Source organism: Hydractinia symbiolongicarpus, chromosome 1, assembly GCF_029227915.1.
Source record: "Hydractinia symbiolongicarpus strain clone_291-10 chromosome 1, HSymV2.1, whole genome shotgun sequence".
Classification (NCBI taxonomy): Eukaryota; Metazoa; Cnidaria; class Hydrozoa; order Anthoathecata; family Hydractiniidae; genus Hydractinia; species Hydractinia symbiolongicarpus.
Window position 1 is genome coordinate 14100331 of NC_079875.1, and position 24441 is coordinate 14124771.

Sequence of the window (24441 nt, forward strand, 5' to 3'; positions counted from 1 at the left end):
TCGTACGATCACTGGTAAAATACGTTACAAAAGTCAGTTACATCGCCAATTTCAACGCGTAAAAAAAGAAGTTATTATATAATTATTTTATAACAGAATTATTATCCAGTATAGATATATGACATATGTATAAATGGCACAGTGCCTCTGTTATCCCTGTTTATTAGGTGAGCGAGGCTAAGATTTGCGTTAATAAAAACCGTAAATATTTATTTTGCTATTTCTTAATTCTTACTTTTTCTTCTGCATCTCGTATTAAAAAATTGATGTTACCTTTCAAATTTGACAAAGTGCTTCATTTAAATAGACGTTTTTTTATAATTTTTCGCCTTAATTTTACTTAATCGAATTTTAAAAACGATATACCTTTCCAACCTGGTGTAAATAGAGCTTTAATTATACTATATTCATAGAAGCAGCTTTTTTGTCAGATAATTCACTATTGTAAAAATCTCATTGGCCCCTTCTAGGCATTAACTGTAGTTCGCAAACAATTAAAATAAAAATGCCAGTGCAAAGGGCGTCCGTCCACAACAATAAAACAGTGTGACTAAAATAAGATACAAAAAGCTACATGTCGATTTTAATTATTTAAAAATCCATCCCATCGATAGATGCATATTTTTCGTTGTTTACTAACCCCAGGCGATCAAAATCAGATGATTACACGTGTTCTACTCTCAATTCCATTCATGCTTTGCGAGCTTCGTCTTCACGTACTCGACTTTCTTAGGATATATCTTGAAGAAAATGTTACGAGTCGTTGTTTAATCCACCCCTTCAAAACCTTCTGTATTTTCTATAGCAAGTCTTAATTTTTCGCGTAATTCGTGGTAGCTTCCATAGGGCGGCAGGTCGAGTCTATTAAAACTAAAAAAGAAGACAAAACATACTTTACAAACAGAAACAGAAATAGGTCGTTCGTTAAAAAATAAAAAGAGTTTCTCATTATTCGAATGATAGTGCTAAATATTTTATTAAAAATAAAGGAATCCAAGACAAAAGAATCATTTATGTTCCATTTTTTTCTTCTTTACAGCTTTTGAATAGCTCCAAAGCAATATGAAAATCTATAAGTTCGTTTACTCCCTGATTGTAGACAGTGTGTATTAATCCGCTATTCTCAACACTGATTGGTCATATTTTTTACGCATGTTTATGGAGTGTAGCGTGCGTTGTGTGTTCAGCTAAATGAACACATCGAAGAAAAGTATGAAAAATTTAAAAATAAATCGAGAAAAAAAACTCACCACGTATGAGATCTTGGAAGTTGGTGCGCATTTCCCCACCGTTCAATAGCAAATCGTTGCGGCCCATTGCTTCCATATAATTCAGCAAACCCGTTCATGGGAACTCTGGATGTCCCAGTAACGAATTGTAACAGCCTCGCTTTCATTTCGTTATCGAACGTCAATACAGCCTGGAAAGGAAAAGTGAATATTTCAACTAAAAACTCATGAAGCAATAAAACACCGTGTGCCGACAATAACATTACAGATGTCACAAACAACGACATTCTGGATAAACGAAAACTACTACTGCTATTATCCCGACAAAAGACCCCGGCGACATCAACAACGACGACGACAAATTGTCTTTTTGTACAAGTCTAATGATGCATAACAGAAAGCTAGATCACAATTAAAAACGTTTGCAACTAGAATAACTTAGCAAGGCTCAGTGCTTTGTGGGATTAGGAACTTTAAGTCACCTTCCAAAACCACTGAATAACCGCATGTTTGTCATGGTAACCACTCCGGTACTGCGTATGCTTTCTCCAATCGTCACAATCAATTTCGCCGAGACCGCACAGCAAATACTAAAAACGAAAAAAACAAACTTTGTCAAGACACAAAACACTCAGGCTTGGAGGAGAAAAAAAGCAAGCTTACTGGTATGATCATAAAAGTTATACGTCGCACTTACTAACCTCGAGTTCGCGTTCGTCGAAGACTTGAATTAACGATGCAGGAATGATGTCTTGGAAACCCTAAACGAAGTAAAGAATGTTATTTATAAATAAACTAAATCATCCTGTATTCTGAAGTAAAATAACCAACCACGAATAGAACCAATTAAGATTTATCAAGCAAGTGTCAACAAAGAAAGTTTATTTGAAAATAAATAAAAAAAAAAATTGCTGCTCATACGAAGAAGCGCCTCAAGTATTTAATATGAATTTGCGCTTTTAGAACAACAAAGTATTCTTGGGGTAATGTTGCGATAAGAAAATATTTAATCTTCACTTCTGAGAAGCACGCATAAAGTTCGGCTACAGATTGCGTGTTTTACTAATAATTTTGTTTTGAACATTTCCACCAGTATACCTTCATGAAGGCTCCCATTTGGCCTTTAACTCGATCAACAAAACGCCATTTGATAACCAAACTATAAAAAATCCAAAACGGGAACATACAACAAAAACATATATTTCAATGCATCAACTGATTCTCCACATTTTTAAAATCCTTTATTCACGCTGTTCAAACGGGGCTTTTAGAAGAACTATGCACTCTCACGGCTCTCCACGCTAAAAACAAACATGGTACATTCGGCTGGGTTAAGTGAGACTTAACGTGAGTATGTTAATTATTGGTGATGTGGAGATAAAGGTCCTCGCTTTATACGTACACTTTTTAACTAGCGCGTTCATAACACATTTCAATCAGCCACATACACTGCAAACCATCATATCCAACAATATGCAGCGAAGAGTCGAAAAGAGAAATGTTGGGTAACAGGACATAGAACGCGTTGATATTTTATTGTATTTAGTGTGAGAAATTTCTTTACTTTTACGGCAATTTCCCAATACGAAATTCATAACAAAAGTACTTTTTTATTTACTGTACCATAAATACACAAGTCTCAAACTTTTTAGGAAAAAGATTAAGATCGCAAAAATTTAATTCAAAGCTTCGCGTTTGTTACTTCCATAGCATTCTCGTGGCAATTAAACAAAAGTAAATCGCATATTGAAATAGCAAACTGTAGCATTAAAATCTACATAGTAAAGATTTTAGTGAAATTAAAATAAACAAAATCGGTAAAAACCCTGAAATTTCTGACACGAAATCAATGGGATTATTTCGAAAGCCCTGGGTGCAGTATAACACTTACTCGATATATTCCGTCTTGTTGCTATTAGTAACAGGAATGCTTTCGCCATCCGGTTTCAACTCCCTACTCACAACTTGTCCGAAGGCTTCTTCTTCAAGTTGAAATCGCAGTTCCAAATCTTCAGGGTCGTTCTCTAGCAACCACACTAAACTGTTGTAATATTCAGAATCCTGAAAAGCAAAAGAGGGAACGTGCAGGTAAAAAATCCACTTTGCTTTTTAATGACACTTGGTGTTGAACGCATAGTACTGTTTTGTGTTGAAGTAGTGGATGTTTTCAAATCCCTTCAAATCCAAAAACAAAGTCACACTTACGACACTCTCCATGTCTCGCAAGTTGATTTTCTTCCCCAGCATCATTTTATAAAATGGTCGAATAAAGAACGCTAAAAAAATACCATTGGAATATCAAAGAATGCGTATGCTACAACTGGTTAAAAGTATTAGTGAACTATTGTTCCATTCCAGATAATTTTCAAGCTTTTTTTTTTAAATATTTTATATACTGCAATATATTTTGACGTTTTAACGAACAGTTGTGTTCAGCCATACTAAGCAATATAAATGAACAAAAGCCTATCAGCAGAACATCACATGCACAACACCAAACTTGACAAAACCAATAACGCGTCTCACCGTCTAATAATTTCCCATGATACACTGCCATTCCGGCGACGCGACCAATGAATTTAAAGTAAGACAAATGTTGGTCGTTGCACATACCGGAGTTGGGATTGATTTGCAACGTGTAATTGTCGCTGGAGAGAAGAGAAAAAAAGAAGATTATTGTTACGTAACAGCAGCTATACAGCGTACATGCATAAGGCTGTTTTCCACAGTGCGAAAAATTCGAAATCTATATTATAATACCCGTATACGTCTGTCTGTCTGTCTGTCTGTCTGTCTGTCTGTCTGTCTGTCTGTCTGTCTGTCTGTCTGTCTGTCTGTCTGTCTGTCTGTCTGTCTGTCTGTCACGCAAAATGGTAGCTTAGCTGCGCAATAGCGAGAAGCACGCAATGCGGTATAAAAAGGACGGGCGAACCCGTGGATTTTCCACGGGCTAACGACTAGTATTGTAGAAATTGCTTCCAAAAATTGTCTTTAATGTGCAAATTTTTGTTTTGTTTTTATTAAAAACTTGCGTTGTCCATTGTGTTGTCCATTGCGTCAAATTTGGATTAACTCCAAAATGAAGCGACGTGAACTATACATTAAACATTTAAAGTCTTTGAAAACTAGCACTAATTTGTTTGGCATTTGCAACTTTTTAATTGAGGCGTTATGTAATAGACAATTAATAAATAAATTTGAAATGCACAACAATTATTGATTATCGAGAATTTCATATTTCTCGTCACGCCCAAACCTTTTGCAAAATTTAGAAGGATAACGTACGCACTATCACTTAAGCATTACATGAACCGAAAATGTTGGAACTCTCACCTTAAGTCTACTTATGCCAAGAAAAGAGTTTTGCTATTTTATTGGTGCACCCGAGAAATACTTTCTTTAAAAAACAGATAAGTCGCGGTACTTACGTAGCCGAGTATTCGAACAATCCATAGTACGGATTAAATATCTCCTTCGACAACAAGTAAAACCATTCCCTATAAAATAGAAGAAAGGTTTGTCTGTTCAAATGCTCTTTTCCTTAAAAGAGTTAAAAGGGCGGCAATACACAAAGTGTTAAAAGGGCGGCAATATGCAAAGTGCTAATGTCACCTCTTATAACGACAGAGAAAAGCAACTTCAAATTCAAGAAAATACTCAAGCAATAACTAGATAGTGTTAATAGTAGAAAAGACTTAGTTTGATTTCCTGTTTGACATTTAAACATGGAAGAGCGTTCGGATCAGTGAATTACTTGCATTTCAGCCCATTAAACAACCGCGAAGAAGAACATCAATAGTCACCTGGACACTCCTCCATAATCAAGACCTACTTCGCCATCGAACACAATCCATAACTTCGTCTTCAACAATTCCACTTTGTCGCAATTCGACAAAACAAAGCGATATGAGTCCTCCATAATGGTGCTACGACGTATGTGAATCTCGTATTTGTTTGGGACATTCTCCTGAGAAGTCAATAAAAATGTACAGTTAAAACAAACACACTGTGGTTAGGACCAGTCCTTTTCGGAACAACGTATGATCCCAAAATACAAAAAAAGGATGGCCTATATTGTTTAGTCATGTTCGTTGGAAAAATAATGCAGTGTAAATAGATATTTTATCACAAAATTTCCCTTATACATAAAATCTATTACAAGCCTATTTATTTAATGTAGCTAGTTACTGTTCATTTAAAGACCCTATTTACAGGTCGGTTTATTTAAAGAAACCATTTACAGGTCTCTTTATTTAAAGTAGCTAGTTACAGGTCTCTTTATTCAAAGGCTCTATTTACATGGCTCAACATTCAAAGAAACTATTTACAGGTCTGCTCAATTAAAAAAATATTTACAGGTCCCTACATTCAAAGAAACTATTTACAGGTCTTTTCATACAAATAAGGCTACTTACAGGTCTCTTTAGTCTCGATCTGAAGAAATCATACTTTCTCTTGTAATCACGTGAATAAGGAATCGCCTGAAAATAGATCAGATGTAGCTAAAGTGGTGATCATGTGATATAAAGACAATGTGAAGGTCCAACGTTTTTACAAACCATTTTTAGTAAGGACATTTGTAGCCGTAAGCAATTTTTATACGAAAGATACAGCTAGCAAAAAATTGAAAAAATTAAAACAATAAAGAATATGGGTTACTTGTGATTTCTTTTTAGCTTGCACTTGCAGTCGTGGATCTTCCCATTGTGTCGATTGTGTTTCTATAGCAGCATTACAAAATTACAAAAAAAATTAACACCCAAAAAAGTGGATTAAAAATTTTTAAGTACAATAAACAGAGAAGCAAGCAAATCCAGATTTCCATTGCTAGTCCTGATTGATCGGTTTAAAGGGGAACGTCTCTTTAGCATGTAAATTACATGCGCACGAACCAGAATGCCAAGTTCTCATGTGTCATTAAACATCTCCTCTATAGACCAATCAAAAGGCCGGCTGAAAAAGCCAACATAATCCCTTTAATAATAGCCGCATTCCGTCTGTCTGTCTGTCCGCGAAAGTCGCGTCCTGTTACGGAAACACGAAATGCGATATATAAAGGAAGGGCGACCCCGTGGATTTTTCCACGGGCTAACGACTAGTCTATATTAATACCCGTATACGTCTGTCTGTCACGCAAAATGGTACCGAAAGTAGCGAGACGCACGTAATGCTGTATAAAAAGAACGAGCGAACCCGTGGATTTTCCACGGGCCACCGACTAGTTTTCTATAATTTTCCAATTTCAGTCGACTCCAATTGAGTTACGCATTGTTAGCAAAAACAAGATGAGTTGTTATTTTTCCTTCTCACAAATAACCAGGCTGGTGAAAATCCTGCTTTAAAAGAAGCACAAGGGTGGGTTTGGTCGCATCTGCACAACATAAAAAACTTCTAGACGTATTGAAGAACCAAAACAAAAGAAAACAAACAAAACAAAAAACAAACAAAAGAAAACTAAATAAAATAAACAAACAAACAAACAAACAAACCGTGATCTATGAAAAAGACTCTTCCATCTGAATGCACTCTTTCCTCCCAACCAGCCTAATATAAGAGAATTTATTTTAGCCAAATGACCTTATAATACAACATTTCAAGAGGGTATATATTCTATGAGAAGTTTAGGAAATTTCAGGGAGAAAAACTGGTGGGCAAATTTTAAATTACGCCAATAACCAAATGCCTGGTGCTTGTTTGTTTCATGCTTAGAAGTTCAACACTAACAGACCTATTAATGCAATGCAAGTCACACTACAAAATATAATAGGGCCTGGCATACCGCGATAAGACATATATTTACAAAGTATTATTGTTCTCAAAACCTTGCAAAGAACGTCCTACGTAGATCGGCGTGTTACTTCGCTGGTTTTTAAAGACAGTTTTTTTTTAAAAATTCGGTTCTTAAAAAGTTCTTTTTTGTTAGCAACCGAGTGAAAGCAACGGAAACGGGAAATGCGTGATTTCCCGTAAATTCCGGACCCGGCCGGAATAGTTAAATGTATACAAAGAAAGTACCCTGGATACTCACAGGAAGCGGTCCAAGGTCTTTGGCGTCATTCTTGTTGTTTATTCGAGGATCGACCTGTTATAATAGAACAATTCAAGATTCAAAATCCTAAAAAGTACGAGTTTAAGCGACATTCCACTGCAAGCACAAAACGATATGGATGAAGCTAAACACCGTGGTTTCTGAAAGATTAAAAGCGCCTTTAACAATGTGTTTCAATATCCATGCAACTGCGAATGGTTTTAACACGCTGCGACACGACATTGCTCAACCTACCCACACTGTACTTCTGCTATTGTGATCGATAAAGAACACGCGTCCATTTTGTGCTAGCTGCATGGCCCAACCGGGTGGTAAGGGCATCTCACTCTGACTAGGTACATCCGGGTGCAGGCGTTCTGTAGAACGCTCTGGTCTAGGATTGGCATCAGCTTCCGGTGGACTTTGATTTTCAACAGCTGATGACGTACTACTGAAAAATAAATGAGTAATAAATAATCTTCACATATCTGCTATATTATCTTTGTCTACTTCAATTAGCCTCGCTTAAACTAATTGTAAGCGTTTATTAATGAACCTTTACTTACGATCGTGGTCGCACCCAACTAGTTGTTCTGGTGTTGTGGTCAATAAAGAGAGTTTGACCATTGACATTCTAGATTAAAAGAAAGTAATCTATATAATAATTGCCTGTGTTTACTTCAGTCAGTAAAAAAAAATTGGATTATATTTTTGGTTTATTGCGTTAAAAAATTTTTATGTGAATTATAAAAAACTCAAATGCAACCATGTTAAAATAGTACATAAAACAGTAAAATCCGCAAAAACAATTTCCTTGTAGATTTCTCGTGTTTATTTTCGACGACCGTAATTTTAAGAAAATTTTCGTATTTACTTTAAAAACGACATTTAAAGTTTTTGCTCATAATATCTCTGGAATTTTACACATTTTCACATGATTTTTCTTTGAAGAGAATAAGCAAAATCTTTTTAAAGCTCTCTCCACTAAAAAAAAATGACTTCATAGGAGAGCTTGGAAAATTGACTAGGAATTTTTGAAAAATCTTAATTAGTTCTGGAGATATAGAGGTCTGTTTTTAATAAATATTGCATTACCTAAATATTTTTTTCTGTTTAAATATGTTCGAAATATGAAACCGAATAGGTATAACCATGTTACATCCAACATAACTTGTTAAAACTATTAAATACAGCATCTTTTTAGCAAAATTTTTAAGCTCTTTCATACGTTCACTACAATAATAATAAAATAAAAAATAGCAACATACCCTACGCTCCTCCCATCCAGGGGGTAACTGTGATTCAGGGTCCACCTAAAACATAGAAATGACGTCATCGATGCTTTTTAAACGTACCCATCTTATCATAAGACCTGGTGGATTTTAGATGATAAGACAAATAAAGAACAAACAAACAAAGTAAATAAATGAATAAATAGTCGAAATTAATTGACCAACAATGAGTTTGGTCAATTGAACTCGTTGCTGGTCAATTAATTTCGACTATAATCTAAATGCCACAATGTTCTTGGCTTATCAATAAATAAATAAATGAAGAAAAAAACACCAGTATCATAAGTATTCTAATAAAAATACCAGCTCAGCAGATTCCTCAACACTAATATGACGGCGCACATTTCGAAGCAATTCTTGATTGAAATCCACTTGTGATTCACTTGGAGTACGCGTTGTTTGTGCAATTCTAAATAATTTCGTAATCTAAACTAACATACCATGATCGGAAAAGCAGTTCTTTAAAGTGTCGCAAGATGTGAGTTAAGGTGAGAGAATTTCATTCCCAAAGAAAATTAAATGGCTTATAAGTTTAAGTTCCAATTGGTAATTAGGCAATTAAGTCCTATATGATAGAAAAACACAACCATACCGTGTTGGCCGAATCCATGTTGTTGTTCGGTTTGAATGATTGACATAAAACGTTCGTCCATTTGCATCCTGTAACATAAAAAACACGATTATACACTAGCTTTCCTAAAATAAAATCCAGATTTCTCAATGTAAAAGATACTTGAAAATAATATGAAGCAGAAATATTGAAAAATCCATTTTAAAAGTATCTTAGAACTATGGGGGCGTTTATTAAATTTTTCGATTTTAATGGGAGGCGTTAAAGGAGAGGGGGCAATCTTCCTTGTCAATTATATTGAGAGCTTGTGCAGCTCAACCATATCTTCTTCCCATATTTCATATAGATATTTATAAAGATCATTATCAATGAAACTCAACGCATTATGTTTCAAATTTAAACAAGCGTCTATTAGAGGAAGGCGTATATTAGAGGGATGTTTGTTAAAAAAAATCATTGAAAGGAGGGCGTTTAATAGACGGGCGTCTAAAAGAAGGGAGCATTTATTCGAAGCATTATGGTGTTAAAAATATTGAAAGTATCTTTTTTATTTTCTCGAAAACTTCAAATTTTCCAACAAAATGAAAAGTACATCAATTATTAACCTTCTTTGTTCTATTGAAGATATTATTTCGGTTTGTCTGTTCAGTATTCATAATACTGTAGAAGTTTCTTGAACATGATAGTTCAGTAGGCGACGTTTTGGGAGATCCTTCTCCCATCATCGGGCAAAGTAAAATGGTGTTGAGCATGTATTTATATAATTGTAGAGGTTCGAAATTCATAAAAATTTAACCAATCAGAAACGAGCTGATAATTACAGTTAATTACGGTAATTAACATTTTCGGACCTAGATGTTCTAGTTGCATACTAAAACTGATGAGTTTGAGTATTTTTAAACTCAAAACAAATACAGCCAAAAATAGCAACAACAACAACAACAACAAAAAGGGAAATTAAAAAGGAAATGTTACAGGAACTGAAAACACCATAAAAATAAATGTTTCGACAACTAAAAAATTATAAAAGTAGTATGAACATACAGCATTTAGATTTTCTCCTTCCTTACCTGTCTTTCCTCCCAGCCACTTGGTAGAGGTTCCAGGCTTGTGCTTGCTAAGGAATGTTGATGTGTGATTCCAGACGCATTTTCATCTGCATCTTCAATGTTTACAGCTTCCCAGCCAGGCTAAATACAAAAGCAAAAGAAATTTTGACAGACTGTTGTTTACTTTCACAGTTTAACAATAAATTGATGCCAGCGTTACAAAAATTTTTTAGGAAAACAGCTTTCTTCAATCTATCTAAGAGGAGAGGTTTTGACGCAGAAAAAAAAATGGTGATTTTGACAACATACAGTAATTTAAATCCATGTTATTTAAAATATTTGACCCTTCTCCAAATTAAATTCACATCAAAAATGCCATTTTGAAGATCGCTAAATTCAATTTATGTGGAAAATCTCTTTTAAGGTACTTAGTTAAGTGACAACGCAGGGACAAATGGTCTGAAAAATCTAGAATTGTTTTTTGTTCAACACTAAATTCTGTGAAAGATATTACATGAAATAACTCTTTGTTGTGTATCACGCAACGGTGGACGGTGTAAATGTAGTTGCAAACAAGTCCAAAAAGCTCAGCATGGTGACGCACTTTAAAAAGCAAATTTATATTTTTTTAAAGGACATCAAATCAGAATTTTTGCTTAGATTATGTAACTTTGTCTTTACATTAAGATTACATCAAAAAGGTTTTCACAAAAACTTTTTAAGCACATTTTGTTGTTTGAGGAATCTTGTTCCAAAAAAAATACAAAAAAATACAAAAAAATAAAATAAAATATGGAGCGTCTGAAATTGAGACCTTCAGAAGGTTGAAGAGACGCGCTATATTTTATTTTTTTTCTGTTATTTCCTTACACCTTGTCTCGGTCATGCCAGACAACATTTAGTGAAAGATAACTCTGCCTAGCGTTCAGACAGACAGTTGTTTAGTTGAGCTTGCACAGCTTCTGGAGTTCAAATAAGAACTTTAAATGTACTAGGAGACTCATTGAACAGTACCAAAAGAACTGAATTCTGGGTAAATAATTGCACTAATAAATGAGAATATTTTTTTTCCTCAAAACTTTATTTTCAAGGCCGTGATAAGACAGTGAAAAATTGTGGATATTAATTTCACTAGGGCTTGCTCTTTTTTTTTACTATTTGTTTCTCCTTTTTTAGGCATTTAAGGTCCTTGTTGTGCTCTTAAAAGTTCATGTATTCCAATACGTATAAGTTTTAGTGGCCCTACACTTCAAGAATCTATAAGGGACAATAATAACAGTATAATTGGACGTAAATTACACGTTGACTGCCTCCTAAAGTGTAATACAACAAAAATAAGAATAAAACTCATTGATACTAGTTTATAAGATTATTTAAAATCATTTTATTTGATGGTGAAATAAAATGATTTTAAATCCCTACTACTGTGAATTATCTTTTCATGTTCTGAATAAATAAAACACAATTATTTTCCCTTCACCTGTTTTATTATGTTGTAATGAAAAAAACTCAAGTGCTTTAAATGAAAAAACTTAAAACGTAAATAACCTACCACTAGGAGTACAAAAAAGATATCAAATTTAGTTATAAATTATTAAATTGTTTTTCCTTTTCTTATTTCACCAGTGAATAAGATTTTTAATTTCTTAGGACTGGATTTAAGCCAGCACTGTCTCTCCACCGCACTTACTGAAAGGAAAATATATCTCAGCTTTGCACACCTACAAGTTTTCTTATAAAATTTCAAATATTATTTTGATCACATCTAATTGCAGAATGCTGCAGATATAATCCTTAGGTATCTTAAATCTAGTGACCTGTATAGTAGCTTTCCCAACAATGGATTTACAAATATTTTCTTTGGCTTTGAAAAACACCTGTGATGGAGTATACTCCATGTAGATGAATGCGACAGTAGATATGGAGAATAAATTTTCAGACACAGAAACAGGTGTATGTACTGTAACATACTGTGGGAAAATCACAAGAGGCTATTAAAGTGACTTATATTAATTTTATCCTAGTCTGTTTGAGAAAAAAGGAAAGACCTATAATTAAATTTTACTTAGCAATCAAAAATAATTTATATTGAAAAGCAGTAAAGAAACTAATTTTATATAATTTATAAAATTTAACATTCAATCACTGGAAATTGTAAGTGTTCCTGCATGAATATTTGTTATTGTTTAAGAAAATTCAACAAAAAAACAATACAAAATAACTCAAAATAACTTAACTTTAAAATCCTATGAACACATGGCTTTCAAAAAATCTCTTGCAGTACCTATAGTACTAATCTATTTGTTTGTTTTGTTTTTGCGGGTGTTTTTATTTTTGCGAGATTATTACGTTACTTCATTGCTAGAGCTATTTGATATGATTTTTGTTTATATGTCTGCGACTCGTGTGAAGATCTTCAATTTTTTCACAGCATATATAAAACATTCACTGTAAACTATTCTATAACTAAAAATTAACCATAGGTGAGTTTTCTGTGGGCCTAACAAAAATCATCGATGTGGTGGTGTAAAACCATCCATATAATGCAACTTTAACATTACTTTGACTTATTGCTCCAGTTGGGGAAACAAAGCTTCGATACAGAACTACTGTTTATTGAAATACAAAAGATTAAGAAATAATAAATTCATATTTTGTCAAAGAAAGATTGGATAAAAACAGCATAGAATTTGCTCTTCTATTAATCATCCATGAATTATTAAATCAAGAATTCAATTTTTATTTGACTAACTTTTAAAATTCCTTTGTTTTCCTTAACTATACAACATTCAATACAAAAATAATAAATAACAAATCAAATTTTAAAGAAATATAATCTAATCTTTTAATCCTTCCCATATTATATATCTATTTATTTACACACTGCATTTGGTATATCTTTCCTCTTTCTTTCCACTACTTCACACTGCACTACAGGACTCTATTATTTCAATTCCAACAGGTGTGACAAAGTTAAAATAAGAAGTATCTAATTAATAAATAAATACAAAAAAAAATAAACAACAAGGAATCTCTCCTCTAAAAATCACATTATATAGGTTTCATTTAAAAGAAAGCTAGTCTCTTTACATTCTTTTGTTTTGTGTGCATATATAAAAAGGTGTTGATACTAGTAAACACACAGTCTTGTGAAAGCATAAGAACAAAAACGTTTGAACCTAAAATGAGTGAGTGCAAGCGAGATACAAGGTATGTTACATTTCAACCTTTCGATTAAACCACCCATAAAGTATTTTTAGGAGAATGTTTGACATTATTACACAAACTTCACACAAAATTAACAATGTTATTTGCATCCAGCCATTTCTCCAGAAATCTCCAGACTTGTTACAAAATTATTCTTTTTATTTCTAGAGAAATATTCACTTATCATGAAAAGTCTCTTACATCACATGACATGTATGTAATACAGAAAGAGGAAGAGCAACTGAATCAACTACGACATGAAGAACTTATGTTGCAAAGAGAGGAAATGTTACATCTCGATGCAGTGAAGCTGTTACAAAAAGATTTGAAACATGTACGTCAACCCTAAAAAAGGAAATTTAAAAACCCCACAGAAATAATTTTTTGTTTGTTTGCTTTATACCGCATGTAATAAACTGGTTACTTTTTCTTTAGATACGTTTGTGCATGAGAGATAAAGAGCTCCAACTTGAGCATTCCCGTTTACAATGCTACGGTCGACATCATCCCTTAAAAACAGACGTACATCTGAATAGACTGGAGCAGAATATTGATGAAAGTCACAAAAGATTAAACAGGTACTTTCATAGATTTTCTTACTGCATACTACTTGCAGTAAAAACTAACGAGACATGAAATTAATGCAAAAATTTAGTGTCAAATTTTATACTAATCTACACTCAGTTATTAGGTTAATTTTAGAATAACCATGGGGATTGCTTATAACTTGAGATTAAAGATCCATAGTAAACAGCAGACCATCGAGTAAATTAAAAGCCATATTTATATTTATTTATGTCAAACTTTTCACCTTTCAATAAAGTTGTTTCACAAAATTTTACAAAAGGTACACCAATAAACAATTTGAAATAATTTTCTCTCGCAGCCCTAACGTTTATCCTTAAGATTTTTCAAAATTGGGGTTTGTGTCTTTAAAGTATTGAAAATGCGAAATCATCCATTTTTTATAAAATAAATTTGAAAACATATGATATTTAGGGAGATACCAGTTATTCATTACCCAGATGCTAACGAAGCATACACAACTAACAAAGGAAGCAGAGTATCTACACCAAGTCCAACACTAATACCAAGTCCAACAAGTACAAGTAGTCCAACACAGGTTACCACTTCAAAAATAACCTCCTACATGATGCCACAGCAACCAGCAAAGGTATTTTCAGCTATGCCTCGCTCTGCGAAAGGCCCACCAATGAAAACATGTATGTCGTGCAAGCACAGCATACACCGAAATGCACCAGTCTGTCCGATATGTAAAGCAAAAAGTCATTCAAAGAATCCAAAGAAGAGAAAAGCAAGCGACTAACAATGGAGACATTAAACATTTTTTAAGCTTATAATAGATAAGCTAATTTAACAAACATCTTTTAAAATCTAACTCCTTTTTCACAAAATAAGCACAATATTGTATTTAGAAACTGTATATTTGTATGTAAAATATTGTATTTTTTAATTAATGTAAATAGGTTGTGGTTGCAAAGAGCAGGAAGAATTCACCACTGTAACTATGCTATCATAACATGAACCACAATACTGTGACACGCGTCTGGTAATAAGAACATAATTTGTGCATGTTTAAGCAAAGCAAAATTAGCAGACAAGGTAATGTTCTTTAAACACATGCACATTTTACAAAACATGTTAAATATAGAAGGAAGAAAACCCTGGTCCTAAGTGATAAAATATAGCTTCCCTATCTCCTATTTCAATTTCCTGTCATCTCTATAATAATACGGAGAGTGTGTCTGTGTGTTTGTGTGTCTGTAACAGGCAAAGTGGATGTCTTTATTTTCCTTTGATGTAGCCGAAAAAAATTATGTCTCAACTGTTAAATTATCTGACGTTACGGCGCAACGTTAATATTACTATTTTAACGTCAATATCTTAATTTAAATAATGAAGCCATTACAGTGCACCTAAAACTTTGAGGCCACATAATTTGGAAACAAGATGGTGACGTCAATGATTTTTTACCGCATGGGTAACTAGGGATAACCTAGGACCAACTTGGGTAATTTTCCCAAACCTGGGTCCCTAAATCCGTTTCGAAAGTAGACGTGTTGATGACGTCATCAAAAAACCTTTAAACCCTAATATCTCTGCAACCGTTTATCAAAAGTACATGATCCTATATATTTTCTTGATCACCGCCTTAAGCTCTACACAATAGAGCCAACGTGAAAACAAGCTTCTGAATTATTTTTTTTGTGGATGGGTTGCTGACGTCATAAAAATTCAAAAAACGCTTCTTTTTCATTGCCTCAGTGGATTTTTCAATGGGCTTTATCGACTAGTTTGTTATATTGAAACAGACATTATACAAAAAGCTATCAAACTTTTCAAAGGTCTCTTAATTTATCTGAAAGAATGACACATGTATACACATAGTAAACTAACCTCTTCTGGACGAGGCAGGGTCATTATTCTGTCAAGATCGCGTGCAATTGCTGCTGCATGAAAACCATCTCTCTCTAAAAACCAAATTAAATCACAACAATAACAACATGTAAAAAAGAGTCCCTCTGACAAAGAAATTTAATTACATGTAAATCTAATTATCAAACAACATCAGATAAGAAACGTTCTTTCAATACACAACCCTAAAAACTATGCAGCCTTACCAACACTTTCAACCTGACTGCTTTCTCTAAGGTCTTCCTGCTGACTGGTACGACTAGCCGTATAGAGTAGTGATACTTTTATCTCTCCTCGAACACGTGATTTTGTGCTGTGCATATCGAAAAAAACAAAATTGAAATTAGAAAGGATGAAACTGAATGCTAGAAGTGTGAAAAGTGAGCTTTCACAAAAAAATTTGCAATTCGTTTTCCTCTATACACCTAGTCTCATCCTTTCACATAGAAACTCACCATCGAAATGAGTAACTTGATAAGCCAGGCAGGCATTAATATGCCCACGCACACGAGACTTCAAACTAGGTACAGAAGGATGAAGAATAAAAAAACACAAAAAAAGAAGTATGTGTTTAATGATGGACAAAACTTAATAGAAAACCTTATTTAAAATTACAACTACTGCTTTCCTGATCGAAAAATTATAAGAATGTAAAAGACCAACCTGCGACCTTGGAGAAGGTAAGATTTTGCACCAGTTCTTTCGTCATCAAAATCAGCATCTTCCTAAAAGTTGTTAGAACATTCATAAATATACCAGACCTTTGGCATACAATCTGTCTACAAAAGTTTGCAGTCCTTAGTAAACTTACTCAGGGTGACCGCTAATAAAATGAGAACAAAAGTAAGGATATTAAGGAGAATTAAGGAGACAAATTGACATTTTTTAAGGATATTTTGCTGCGAACTAGAATAAAAAAATAAAAAAAGATGGTTAATTAGTTCTCTATCTTTAATGTTACATATTATGTTCTATGATAAGAAAATTATACTTATTATACAAATATACATATAAATTATGCCGTTAAAGATAGAAAATATAGGATTTTATGTAACAAAGAAATATGTCTTATTTCACTTTTGATAAACAATCCATGAACACATTTCCAAAAAAAGTTACGATCAGAAAAATTAAGAAATAAGGAGAAATTAAGAAGAATAGCTAAAATTTCAATTTTTTTTAAGTATATTTAAGTACTTTTAAGGAGACTTTCTTTTTCTAAGGTTATTTAAGGAATTTAAGAAGGAGTGGTCACCCTGTTATTTAGCTTAGCGTTGCCCTTGAGGGAACCGAGGAGTCAGTATTATGTACAGTGTTACCCCACATATAGGTGACAATAGCAAAGGTATTTTTTTCGTTTTGACATTTGATATTTTTTAGTCAAGGCAAACAGATAAGACTTTTTCAAAGGTAACATAAGTTGTTTTTACAAAAAATTAACAATCAAATCAAATTTGAATAAATATAATAATATAAACCAGGTAAAATAAAAAAAGTTATTTAAATTTCTAAATTTTCATGGCTGTAAATAATAGGATGGTTTCAAATCTTTAAATAGTGGCATTTTAAAGTATAGGTAGGAATAAAAAGGATGCACTGAAACACAGGTGTGTCGACTTTTAGGTTAGCAATACTGACTGACAGTATTAAACTTTGATTAAGACATTTAGAGAGATGCTTATATTACAAAATAAAGAAATATTCGATTATGCATGACTATGATAAGATGAAGAAGCTTGTAACAATTAATAATCTCAAAACATTTTAGTTAGGACAATAATATAAAAAAGCTCAAACCAACTACCATCAAAGCAGCCTAGGCACATACTTAAAAAGTACAAAATGATGTTAAACTATGTTGTAAAACTTTAAACATTGTTTAGCAGATTTTTTGTGTCTCTACAGGCTTACCTGAAAAATTGTAATGTAAATTCACTAGTTATGGGGACATTAGCAAAAATTTAGGGTTCCCTTAAAGAGCAAAAGAGTGCCATTTCCATGTTATGTATTTTATGTTAATTAATTCAACTCTATAATATTTATACATTGATAAGTTAGGATGCGATAAAAAAAGGTTAAAATTTTCATTATATTTAAACATCTTTTAGAGCAAGAGATTTAGAATGACTTGTTAAACACCATTTCATTTTAGGATCTCCTTAAGTAGCAACACATGTTTTACAACCAAAAACTAATTTCTGTCATTGGGAAGGATAAGGAAAATCGTCTATCACCAAGCATTGATAAATAAACTTATTAAACTTTTTGAAACACAAGCTTACAGGTATATTGTTTAGTGGCACCTCTGCTTCTCCAAGAAAATCATCTCTTGTCTAAATAAATAAAAACATTTGTAAAAATATTATTGGAATTTCAGTTCTTTAAAATGTATTTTACCTTCACAATCTACCAGTACCAAATTAAATTATTAATTTTCTGTGGAAGTTTTACTTACATGAAATTTATGTCCTGGCATTAGTTCTTTAATAGGAGCGTCTACATTTGGAGTTTTTTTCATTCGAAAGTTTAAAGATCATAATAAAGGAGGGTGTTACAATAAGCACAGACTGTCTTATTTCTTTCTGTTATTTTTCTATTATTGTAGATTATTTTAGGGATAATCTCACTATAAACAATTTAGTTTATCTCTGTTAAAAATAGTAAGAAAAAAATAAACTTTTGCAGGAGCAACACTGGATTTTAGGTATATGATTAATTCCCAATTCTGATCACATGCGTTAGAATGACTGAATGAGTGAGTGAGTGATTTTTTGTACATCGTTAGACATTAATAGCTTATGACATCAATTTGACGGTGAATTTTTTTGTTTTATTTATAATACTACCACAGTAATTGCATATATACATATATAAAAAATTATTTCACTTCTTGGAAGAAACAACTTACCAATCGATTTTCGTCAAAAATTTCAAATAATAATTTATGGTTTTCTTTATCAACCTAGAGGGATAGAAACAAAGGTTTTTATGAAAAATAAAGATACACTAAAAAGGTTAGAACAATTTTGAAATAATCAAACAATTTCCTTTCATTCACAGTGAATGTAAAATTAATTTTCTGCGTGATGGTGAAAGGTTCCTTAGTTTTATATTAAGCAACACTTCAAGAAAAAAAAAGTGCATTTTTTAAGTGAAAAATGTTTTAACAATCTTATATGTTATCACCAGTCGACACATACTACACAAAAGGTAGTTGCAAAATAATCAGGAACAAAAAAAGGACACCTACTCTGAGAAAGAAACTTGAATTCCAATGGGGATTCAAAGTCTAAAGGCAAACAAAAATCATTAATTGTCCTTCCCACGCAAGAAAAGAGATTCAAAATATAATGAGTGTTACCTTTTTTTGCACAGGTGTTTGAAGGGTTGCAAGAACTTTACTTCTTTCACGATCAAATAATTTGATCACACAGTATGGATCACTAGAAAAAAAATTTTTGTAGTAAGAAACATAGGGTCTAGTATAATTGTTTTTTCATTTTAAAGTGGCAGATTTTTTTTTCAGCAAGCACCCTTGACAATTTATAATTAGATTTTCTTTATTGCTTAAATATTTTAAGTTAGCATTAAAAGAACTAAAAATTTGAGTCTAAAATTTTATAAATTCAGAATAATTCATAAACAAAAAATGATAAATGTCTACTACAATGTTTGTAAAAACAATTAGAACGAAGATTGAGGCAGGCCTTGATTAAAAAATACAAGTATCAAGAAAGTTTGCTTTATACACTTCTTTGGAAGTCTTTACAAACCTAATTCGACTTCGGGATTTAATGCCTTGTTTAAAAAACATGGAGAATGAAGGGTATACAACACTTATTCAGCAAACAAAGACTAGGTTTCAACTGATTTATAAGTAAGTGAAAAGTGATATTTATAATGAACTGTCATAGTAATTAAAATATCTTCCCAGAAAAAAACACAAAGAGCGAGGAATATAATTATAACATGAAATTAACGTGAATCAGAAGAGTATGCAAACTGACAAATTTAAATTTATTATGAGTATTATTAGTTGTCCAAGCTTGAAGTCTACAAAAAATTGCTAACTCAGTGGGTGGATTTTCACCCATGAACATTGCAAAAAAAAAAGTAAGGAAAAATTGATGCAAAATATATACCTCAATCCAAAAATATCTTTCTTTGCTAAGTTTACACCTGCAATTATTTTGACCTTTAATATTTTGACATTGGGTCCTTCCTCGGTCTAAGACAGAGAAAACATTTAAAAAATGAAATGAAATTGACAAACGCAGACCTTTAATGTTTATTTGGAGAATAAATCAAAAACATTTTTTATGACATTAAGCATACCGCAGGAAGTCCCCATATTCTTCTTCTAAAACCATAATCTGTTCCACCTAAAATTTGTGTATTAGTTGACATCTGTATAAATAAAAAGAAAATTGAGTACATGGTGCAATTAAAACTACATACAGATAATAATTCATATTTCTAAAAAAGAAGATACATTTATTTTGATGTGGCTTGTTTGTTTCTCACGAGGTTTTTTTTAACCTAAGGAATATAAGAAGTTTGTCTTGATAATAATTTTAAAATATTATAAATTATTTTAATTTAATAATCAATGTTTTTGTGTTATAGACTTAAATTTTAAACTATTTCACAATTTTTGGCTGAAGTCACGAAGGCTTAGTCATGAAAGCTAGTTCGCAATTTCTTTACTCACTAATTTCTTTTAAAGGATAATTATATCACTACTCCTACTGTCTAAAGGTATAGGTTTCCATACGACTGCATTTTCCGCTCCGCTTTCTGTTACGTCCTCTTTTATTTTGTTGCCATAAAAAACAAAGCTGTTATTTTTAAATTTCGAAAAGGTTTCTGTTTACGACAGCCATTTAATTTTAAATATATTTTCTCTCAAGCGGCAAATTGATTTCCATAAGTTTGAACTCAACAACAAAGTGCTCCCGAGCTTTTTCTGCTAGAGCAGAAAATGCAGTTGTATGGAAACTTACATTAAGGTTTTTCACCATAATAATTGGCCTTTAAATAAACAATCAACAGCTTCTAATATGGTAACCCGCACTTTGGAAAGCGAATATTTAGACAAAGTGAAATATGATTAGAGACAAGCGAGCTTTTAAAAAAATAAATGTAACATAAAGCAAACTTTTAGAAAACGGAAAGATTTTAATCAATCGATTGCCTCCAGTTGGTCTGTAAAAAGTTAGTTACTTTAATGGCTGGGATGTGATTGGTCGATTTAGATCCTCTATTTATCTCCCCAACTAATAAATAGCCAAAGATTATTACGATCTTTGCCATTCAATAACAGCTGTAGCTGTCGAAACGTAGCTGTCCACATGGTAATATCTATATTATTCAATAACAATGACTGAACAAATATGTTAATTCGTTAAAATTATTTAAAATTATTATTTGCAAAAGTTATTTCTTGAAAGATCATCTAAAACCTTGCTGGAATTTGCTATAAAACTGTCAAAAATCATCCTTGCAAAGCGTAAACATTTTGTTAAAAAATTGGTAAAAGGTTTTCTGACATAGCGTAAACATTGCTTTAGAATGAGTCGGAATCAGAATGTTTTTAACGATGTAATTGGATTCCAGTTTGACTTAAAACAAAGCGGGTGTTTATCAGATTCATCGTTGGAAACATATTGCAGTGATAGCGGTGAAGAAATATCAGAGCTAAGGCTTAACCTTATCACTACGTCATGGTGTAAATGCGCCAGTTGCAGTCAAATGACCACAAATAAGTGTTTTTGCTGTTATAAACCTTATATTTGCCTAAGCTGATTATTAAGTATATAATTCAAAAATATATTCTTTAGATAATTTAGAAATAATATTGTGAATGAATATTGCATTGTGAGTGACAAAGATTTTGATTCAATTGTTTTGAGTAACAAAAATTTGTGTGCTTAATTCGAGCCTGATGGAGTTTACACAGGATATATTGGAAGGGCCTGTGGTTTCTGAAAAACGACTTAAAATGGGGTTTCCAAATTAAAATAAATAAATAAATAAAGTTATGTTATTCATGAGAGTTTTCTACAATTTGATCTTCACAGGGTCTTTACGCAGGTGTGACGAAGGCTCGTTATATTCAAGGTTGGCAATCCTTCTCTCTGTCCACTGCATGTTAATATAATAGATAAGATATGGCACGCAAAAACGCTTTGGGTATCAAAAAATCCTTATATTCCATAATTGCGCTGACAGCAGGGTTCCGTTTGCGTTTTGACAATTTACTCTTTCCCAAACACCAAGATTACATACATTAAAATTGACATAGATTTCTTCTGCCTCGATATCAATATTGTAAGATTCAGAATGTGATTGTGAATTTGTGGTTACAAAAATGTGATTATTAATTTGTTGTCATTAGACGATTTGGTATCTCAATCGACTGATTAAAACAATGACTTTTATAATAATTTTAGCATAGTTAAACTAGCTTAGGGAAAACTTCCTGTTTTATTTTTATCCTTTGACAGTCTGTATTTTTTACATGTTATTATACACAACCATGTTTACGATATTTAAAAGATTTTTTAAGCTAATCAAAATTATGATAGCAAAAAAAATTTTAAAAATTTAATTTCCGAAATCTCTCTTCATAGTTTTCATGCTGCAAGAATGCGGTCTGAACCTCTTTTGGCTCTTGTGACGTCATGAGGTATCCTGATATTTTATACAAGATTTTAAAGCGTGTTTTTAATGCTGCAATAACGACAATCAAAGCTCAAGGTTTTAGAAAACATAGAATAAATAAATACTTTTTGTGCTTTTATTTTATAAGTTGCTCATTAAATAATACTTTCTGTAATGTTTTTATGATCTCTTTCGATTAAGATTAACTTGTTATAAGGTTGGAGGCCAGCTTTAAAGACGAGATTTATACAGCATGGCATAACTTCCAGCCTCATAGCAACTATAATGGTAGCTATAAATGTAGACAAATAACATTGCCAGAGAATCTCTAAAGCATAGCTACCTACAGTACATAAAAAATCAAGTTGTAGTTGATCTAAAATCTTAAATCACTCTGCAAAAAAACCCAGCCACTCCAACTCTTCTTAACAACGACCTCCATCCAATTAATATTTCTTAATTAGTCACAAAAACATTAAAAGTTTAAAATCATATCATATGGCTTTAAGTAAACAGTAAGATTACATGTCAAAACTAATCAGTTCGAGCAACTGTGGTACAAAACATCCTTACACACAACTTGCAGAAGACACACACTCCTTACAAAGACCGCTCTTTACAAGCACCCACCTTTCAGGGAGACTTGAGGTAGGAAAGTCTTCCATATTTTTTATCACTTGCTCACAATGCCGTACATTAATGTCCATTCCCTGATGAGAGAACGTCACCACAGATGTAAACGATTAACTGGCTGCTAAATTGCTGCAGATACATTGCTCTGCCGTTCATATAGACACTGTTTCTGCCCTGGTTATTGCAAAAATTGAAAAGAAATATCAGCCCACCATACCATCAGCAGTTTCCAGGAAAAAATAGAAATCATATTTCCTCACAACGACAGGGCGACTACAAAAACACGACTAATGTTATAGGCAGAAACCTTAAGTGTTGTGAGAAAGATCTTTGGAAGGTTTGACCAGGGAAGCTGGGGGAAGCCTAACTAAAAAATCAGAGGACCAGGTTCTTGTTGTTATCAAGAAACTAGCAATTACTGAGGAAAACACCAAATCCTACAAGACACACTAGTTAGAGGGATAGCTGACAACGACATCCAGCTTGACATCTCAGGAATCAAACCAAGATATGTATTGGAGGCAAGGGCTGATCCAGGACAATTTGGACATCAGGATACTGATTTTGGGGACATCTAATCCCAAATTAGAAACACGTAATTTAAAATGCTTGAGAATTGCTTTATTTCTAATTTTCTGGATATTTTAGATCTTCTATTGTATTTTTATAACTTCAATCACAGAAATATGTATTTTCATGAAGAAACTATGTTCTATACTAAAAAAGAAGACGAAGGATATCCTAAAGCCATGTATTTTTGTTGCCTTAAAAAAAATTTTATCTGCGGTGCTATCGACGTCCAAAATAAATTTCTGGATCAGCCCCTAGGAGGACATATTTCGCTTCATTGAGGTGAAAGAAGCAGGGAAGAGATCTGCCAACAAGCTCCTATCTCGTGGCGTTGAGAGCATGAGGAATCAGCACAAAAAAAGCAAAAACGACGCTGTGAAGAAAAGGAATAGCATCTGTGGTTACTACGAAAAGAGTTGGCATGGGGGCAATACTTCTATAAACATCAGAAAAAGGAATGCCCAGCCTTTAACAGAAGTGCCACTTTTGCAACTATACCTCTAACACATGGAAAATATGTGCAGAGCTGACAAGCCATCAAGCAACAGAAATGCCATATTTGATAGTCTGTGGCAATCAAATGACCTCACAGAGCCTACAATAATACCCCTTGATCACCTTTCCTATAATGAGATAAAGGACTGTTGGGATCATCATTTATCAAACCCATAACCTTTTATCCTGGTCACAGCCTCCTTGTATACGAAAGACTACAAATGGTTTGACATTTTTCTAGGGATCAACACACGCACCATCAAAAACA

At 32.8% G+C, this 24441-nt stretch overlaps 2 protein-coding genes across 5 annotated transcripts in view; one reads left to right on the plus strand and one right to left on the minus strand.

Annotated features, from left to right (window-relative positions):
• The window catches only part of LOC130641376 (E3 ubiquitin-protein ligase NEDD4-like), a 68761-nt gene continuing 44320 nt past the window's right edge, over positions 1-24441 (minus strand). The window contains exons 2-30 of one of the 4 annotated variants that reach the window (XM_057448170.1): positions 20148-20220; positions 19955-20040; positions 19174-19255; positions 19063-19101; positions 18721-18774; positions 18095-18145; positions 16476-16537; positions 16019-16125; positions 15795-15868; positions 10191-10310; positions 9142-9209; positions 8853-8958; positions 8526-8570; positions 7824-7891; positions 7513-7708; positions 7258-7311; positions 6719-6773; positions 5889-5950; positions 5645-5710; positions 5033-5196; positions 4658-4726; positions 3756-3877; positions 3435-3505; positions 3121-3290; positions 2328-2388; positions 1931-1990; positions 1712-1819; positions 1251-1420; positions 1-870 (exon numbers count right to left, since the gene is read on the minus strand). In XM_057448170.1, the coding sequence (XP_057304153.1) occupies positions 768-870; positions 1251-1420; positions 1712-1819; positions 1931-1990; positions 2328-2388; positions 3121-3290; positions 3435-3505; positions 3756-3877; positions 4658-4726; positions 5033-5196; positions 5645-5710; positions 5889-5950; positions 6719-6773; positions 7258-7311; positions 7513-7708; positions 7824-7891; positions 8526-8570; positions 8853-8958; positions 9142-9209; positions 10191-10310; positions 15795-15868; positions 16019-16125; positions 16476-16537; positions 18095-18145; positions 18721-18774; positions 19063-19101; positions 19174-19255; positions 19955-20040; positions 20148-20219 (2565 nt within the window). In that variant the 5' untranslated portion in view covers position 20220 and the 3' untranslated portion in view covers positions 1-767. Of the gene's footprint in view, positions 871-1250; positions 1421-1711; positions 1820-1930; positions 1991-2327; positions 2389-3120; positions 3291-3434; positions 3506-3755; positions 3878-4657; positions 4727-5032; positions 5197-5644; positions 5711-5888; positions 5951-6718; positions 6774-7257; positions 7312-7512; positions 7709-7823; positions 7892-8525; positions 8571-8852; positions 8959-9141; positions 9210-10190; positions 10311-15794; positions 15869-16018; positions 16126-16267; positions 16333-16475; positions 16538-18094; positions 18146-18720; positions 18775-19062; positions 19102-19173; positions 19256-19954; positions 20041-20147; positions 20268-24441 lie in introns of those variants that run through there. The other 3 variants (XM_057448162.1, XM_057448152.1, XM_057448179.1) reach the window with 3 other exon arrangements.
• LOC130641440 (zinc finger C4H2 domain-containing protein-like) lies at positions 13313-14902 on the plus strand. Its single transcript, XM_057448247.1, has 4 exons — positions 13313-13379; positions 13545-13710; positions 13812-13954; positions 14376-14902. Exons 1-4 carry the CDS (start codon positions 13354-13356, stop codon positions 14701-14703), a joined length of 663 nt encoding a protein of 220 aa, XP_057304230.1. The 5' UTR covers positions 13313-13353; the 3' UTR covers positions 14704-14902.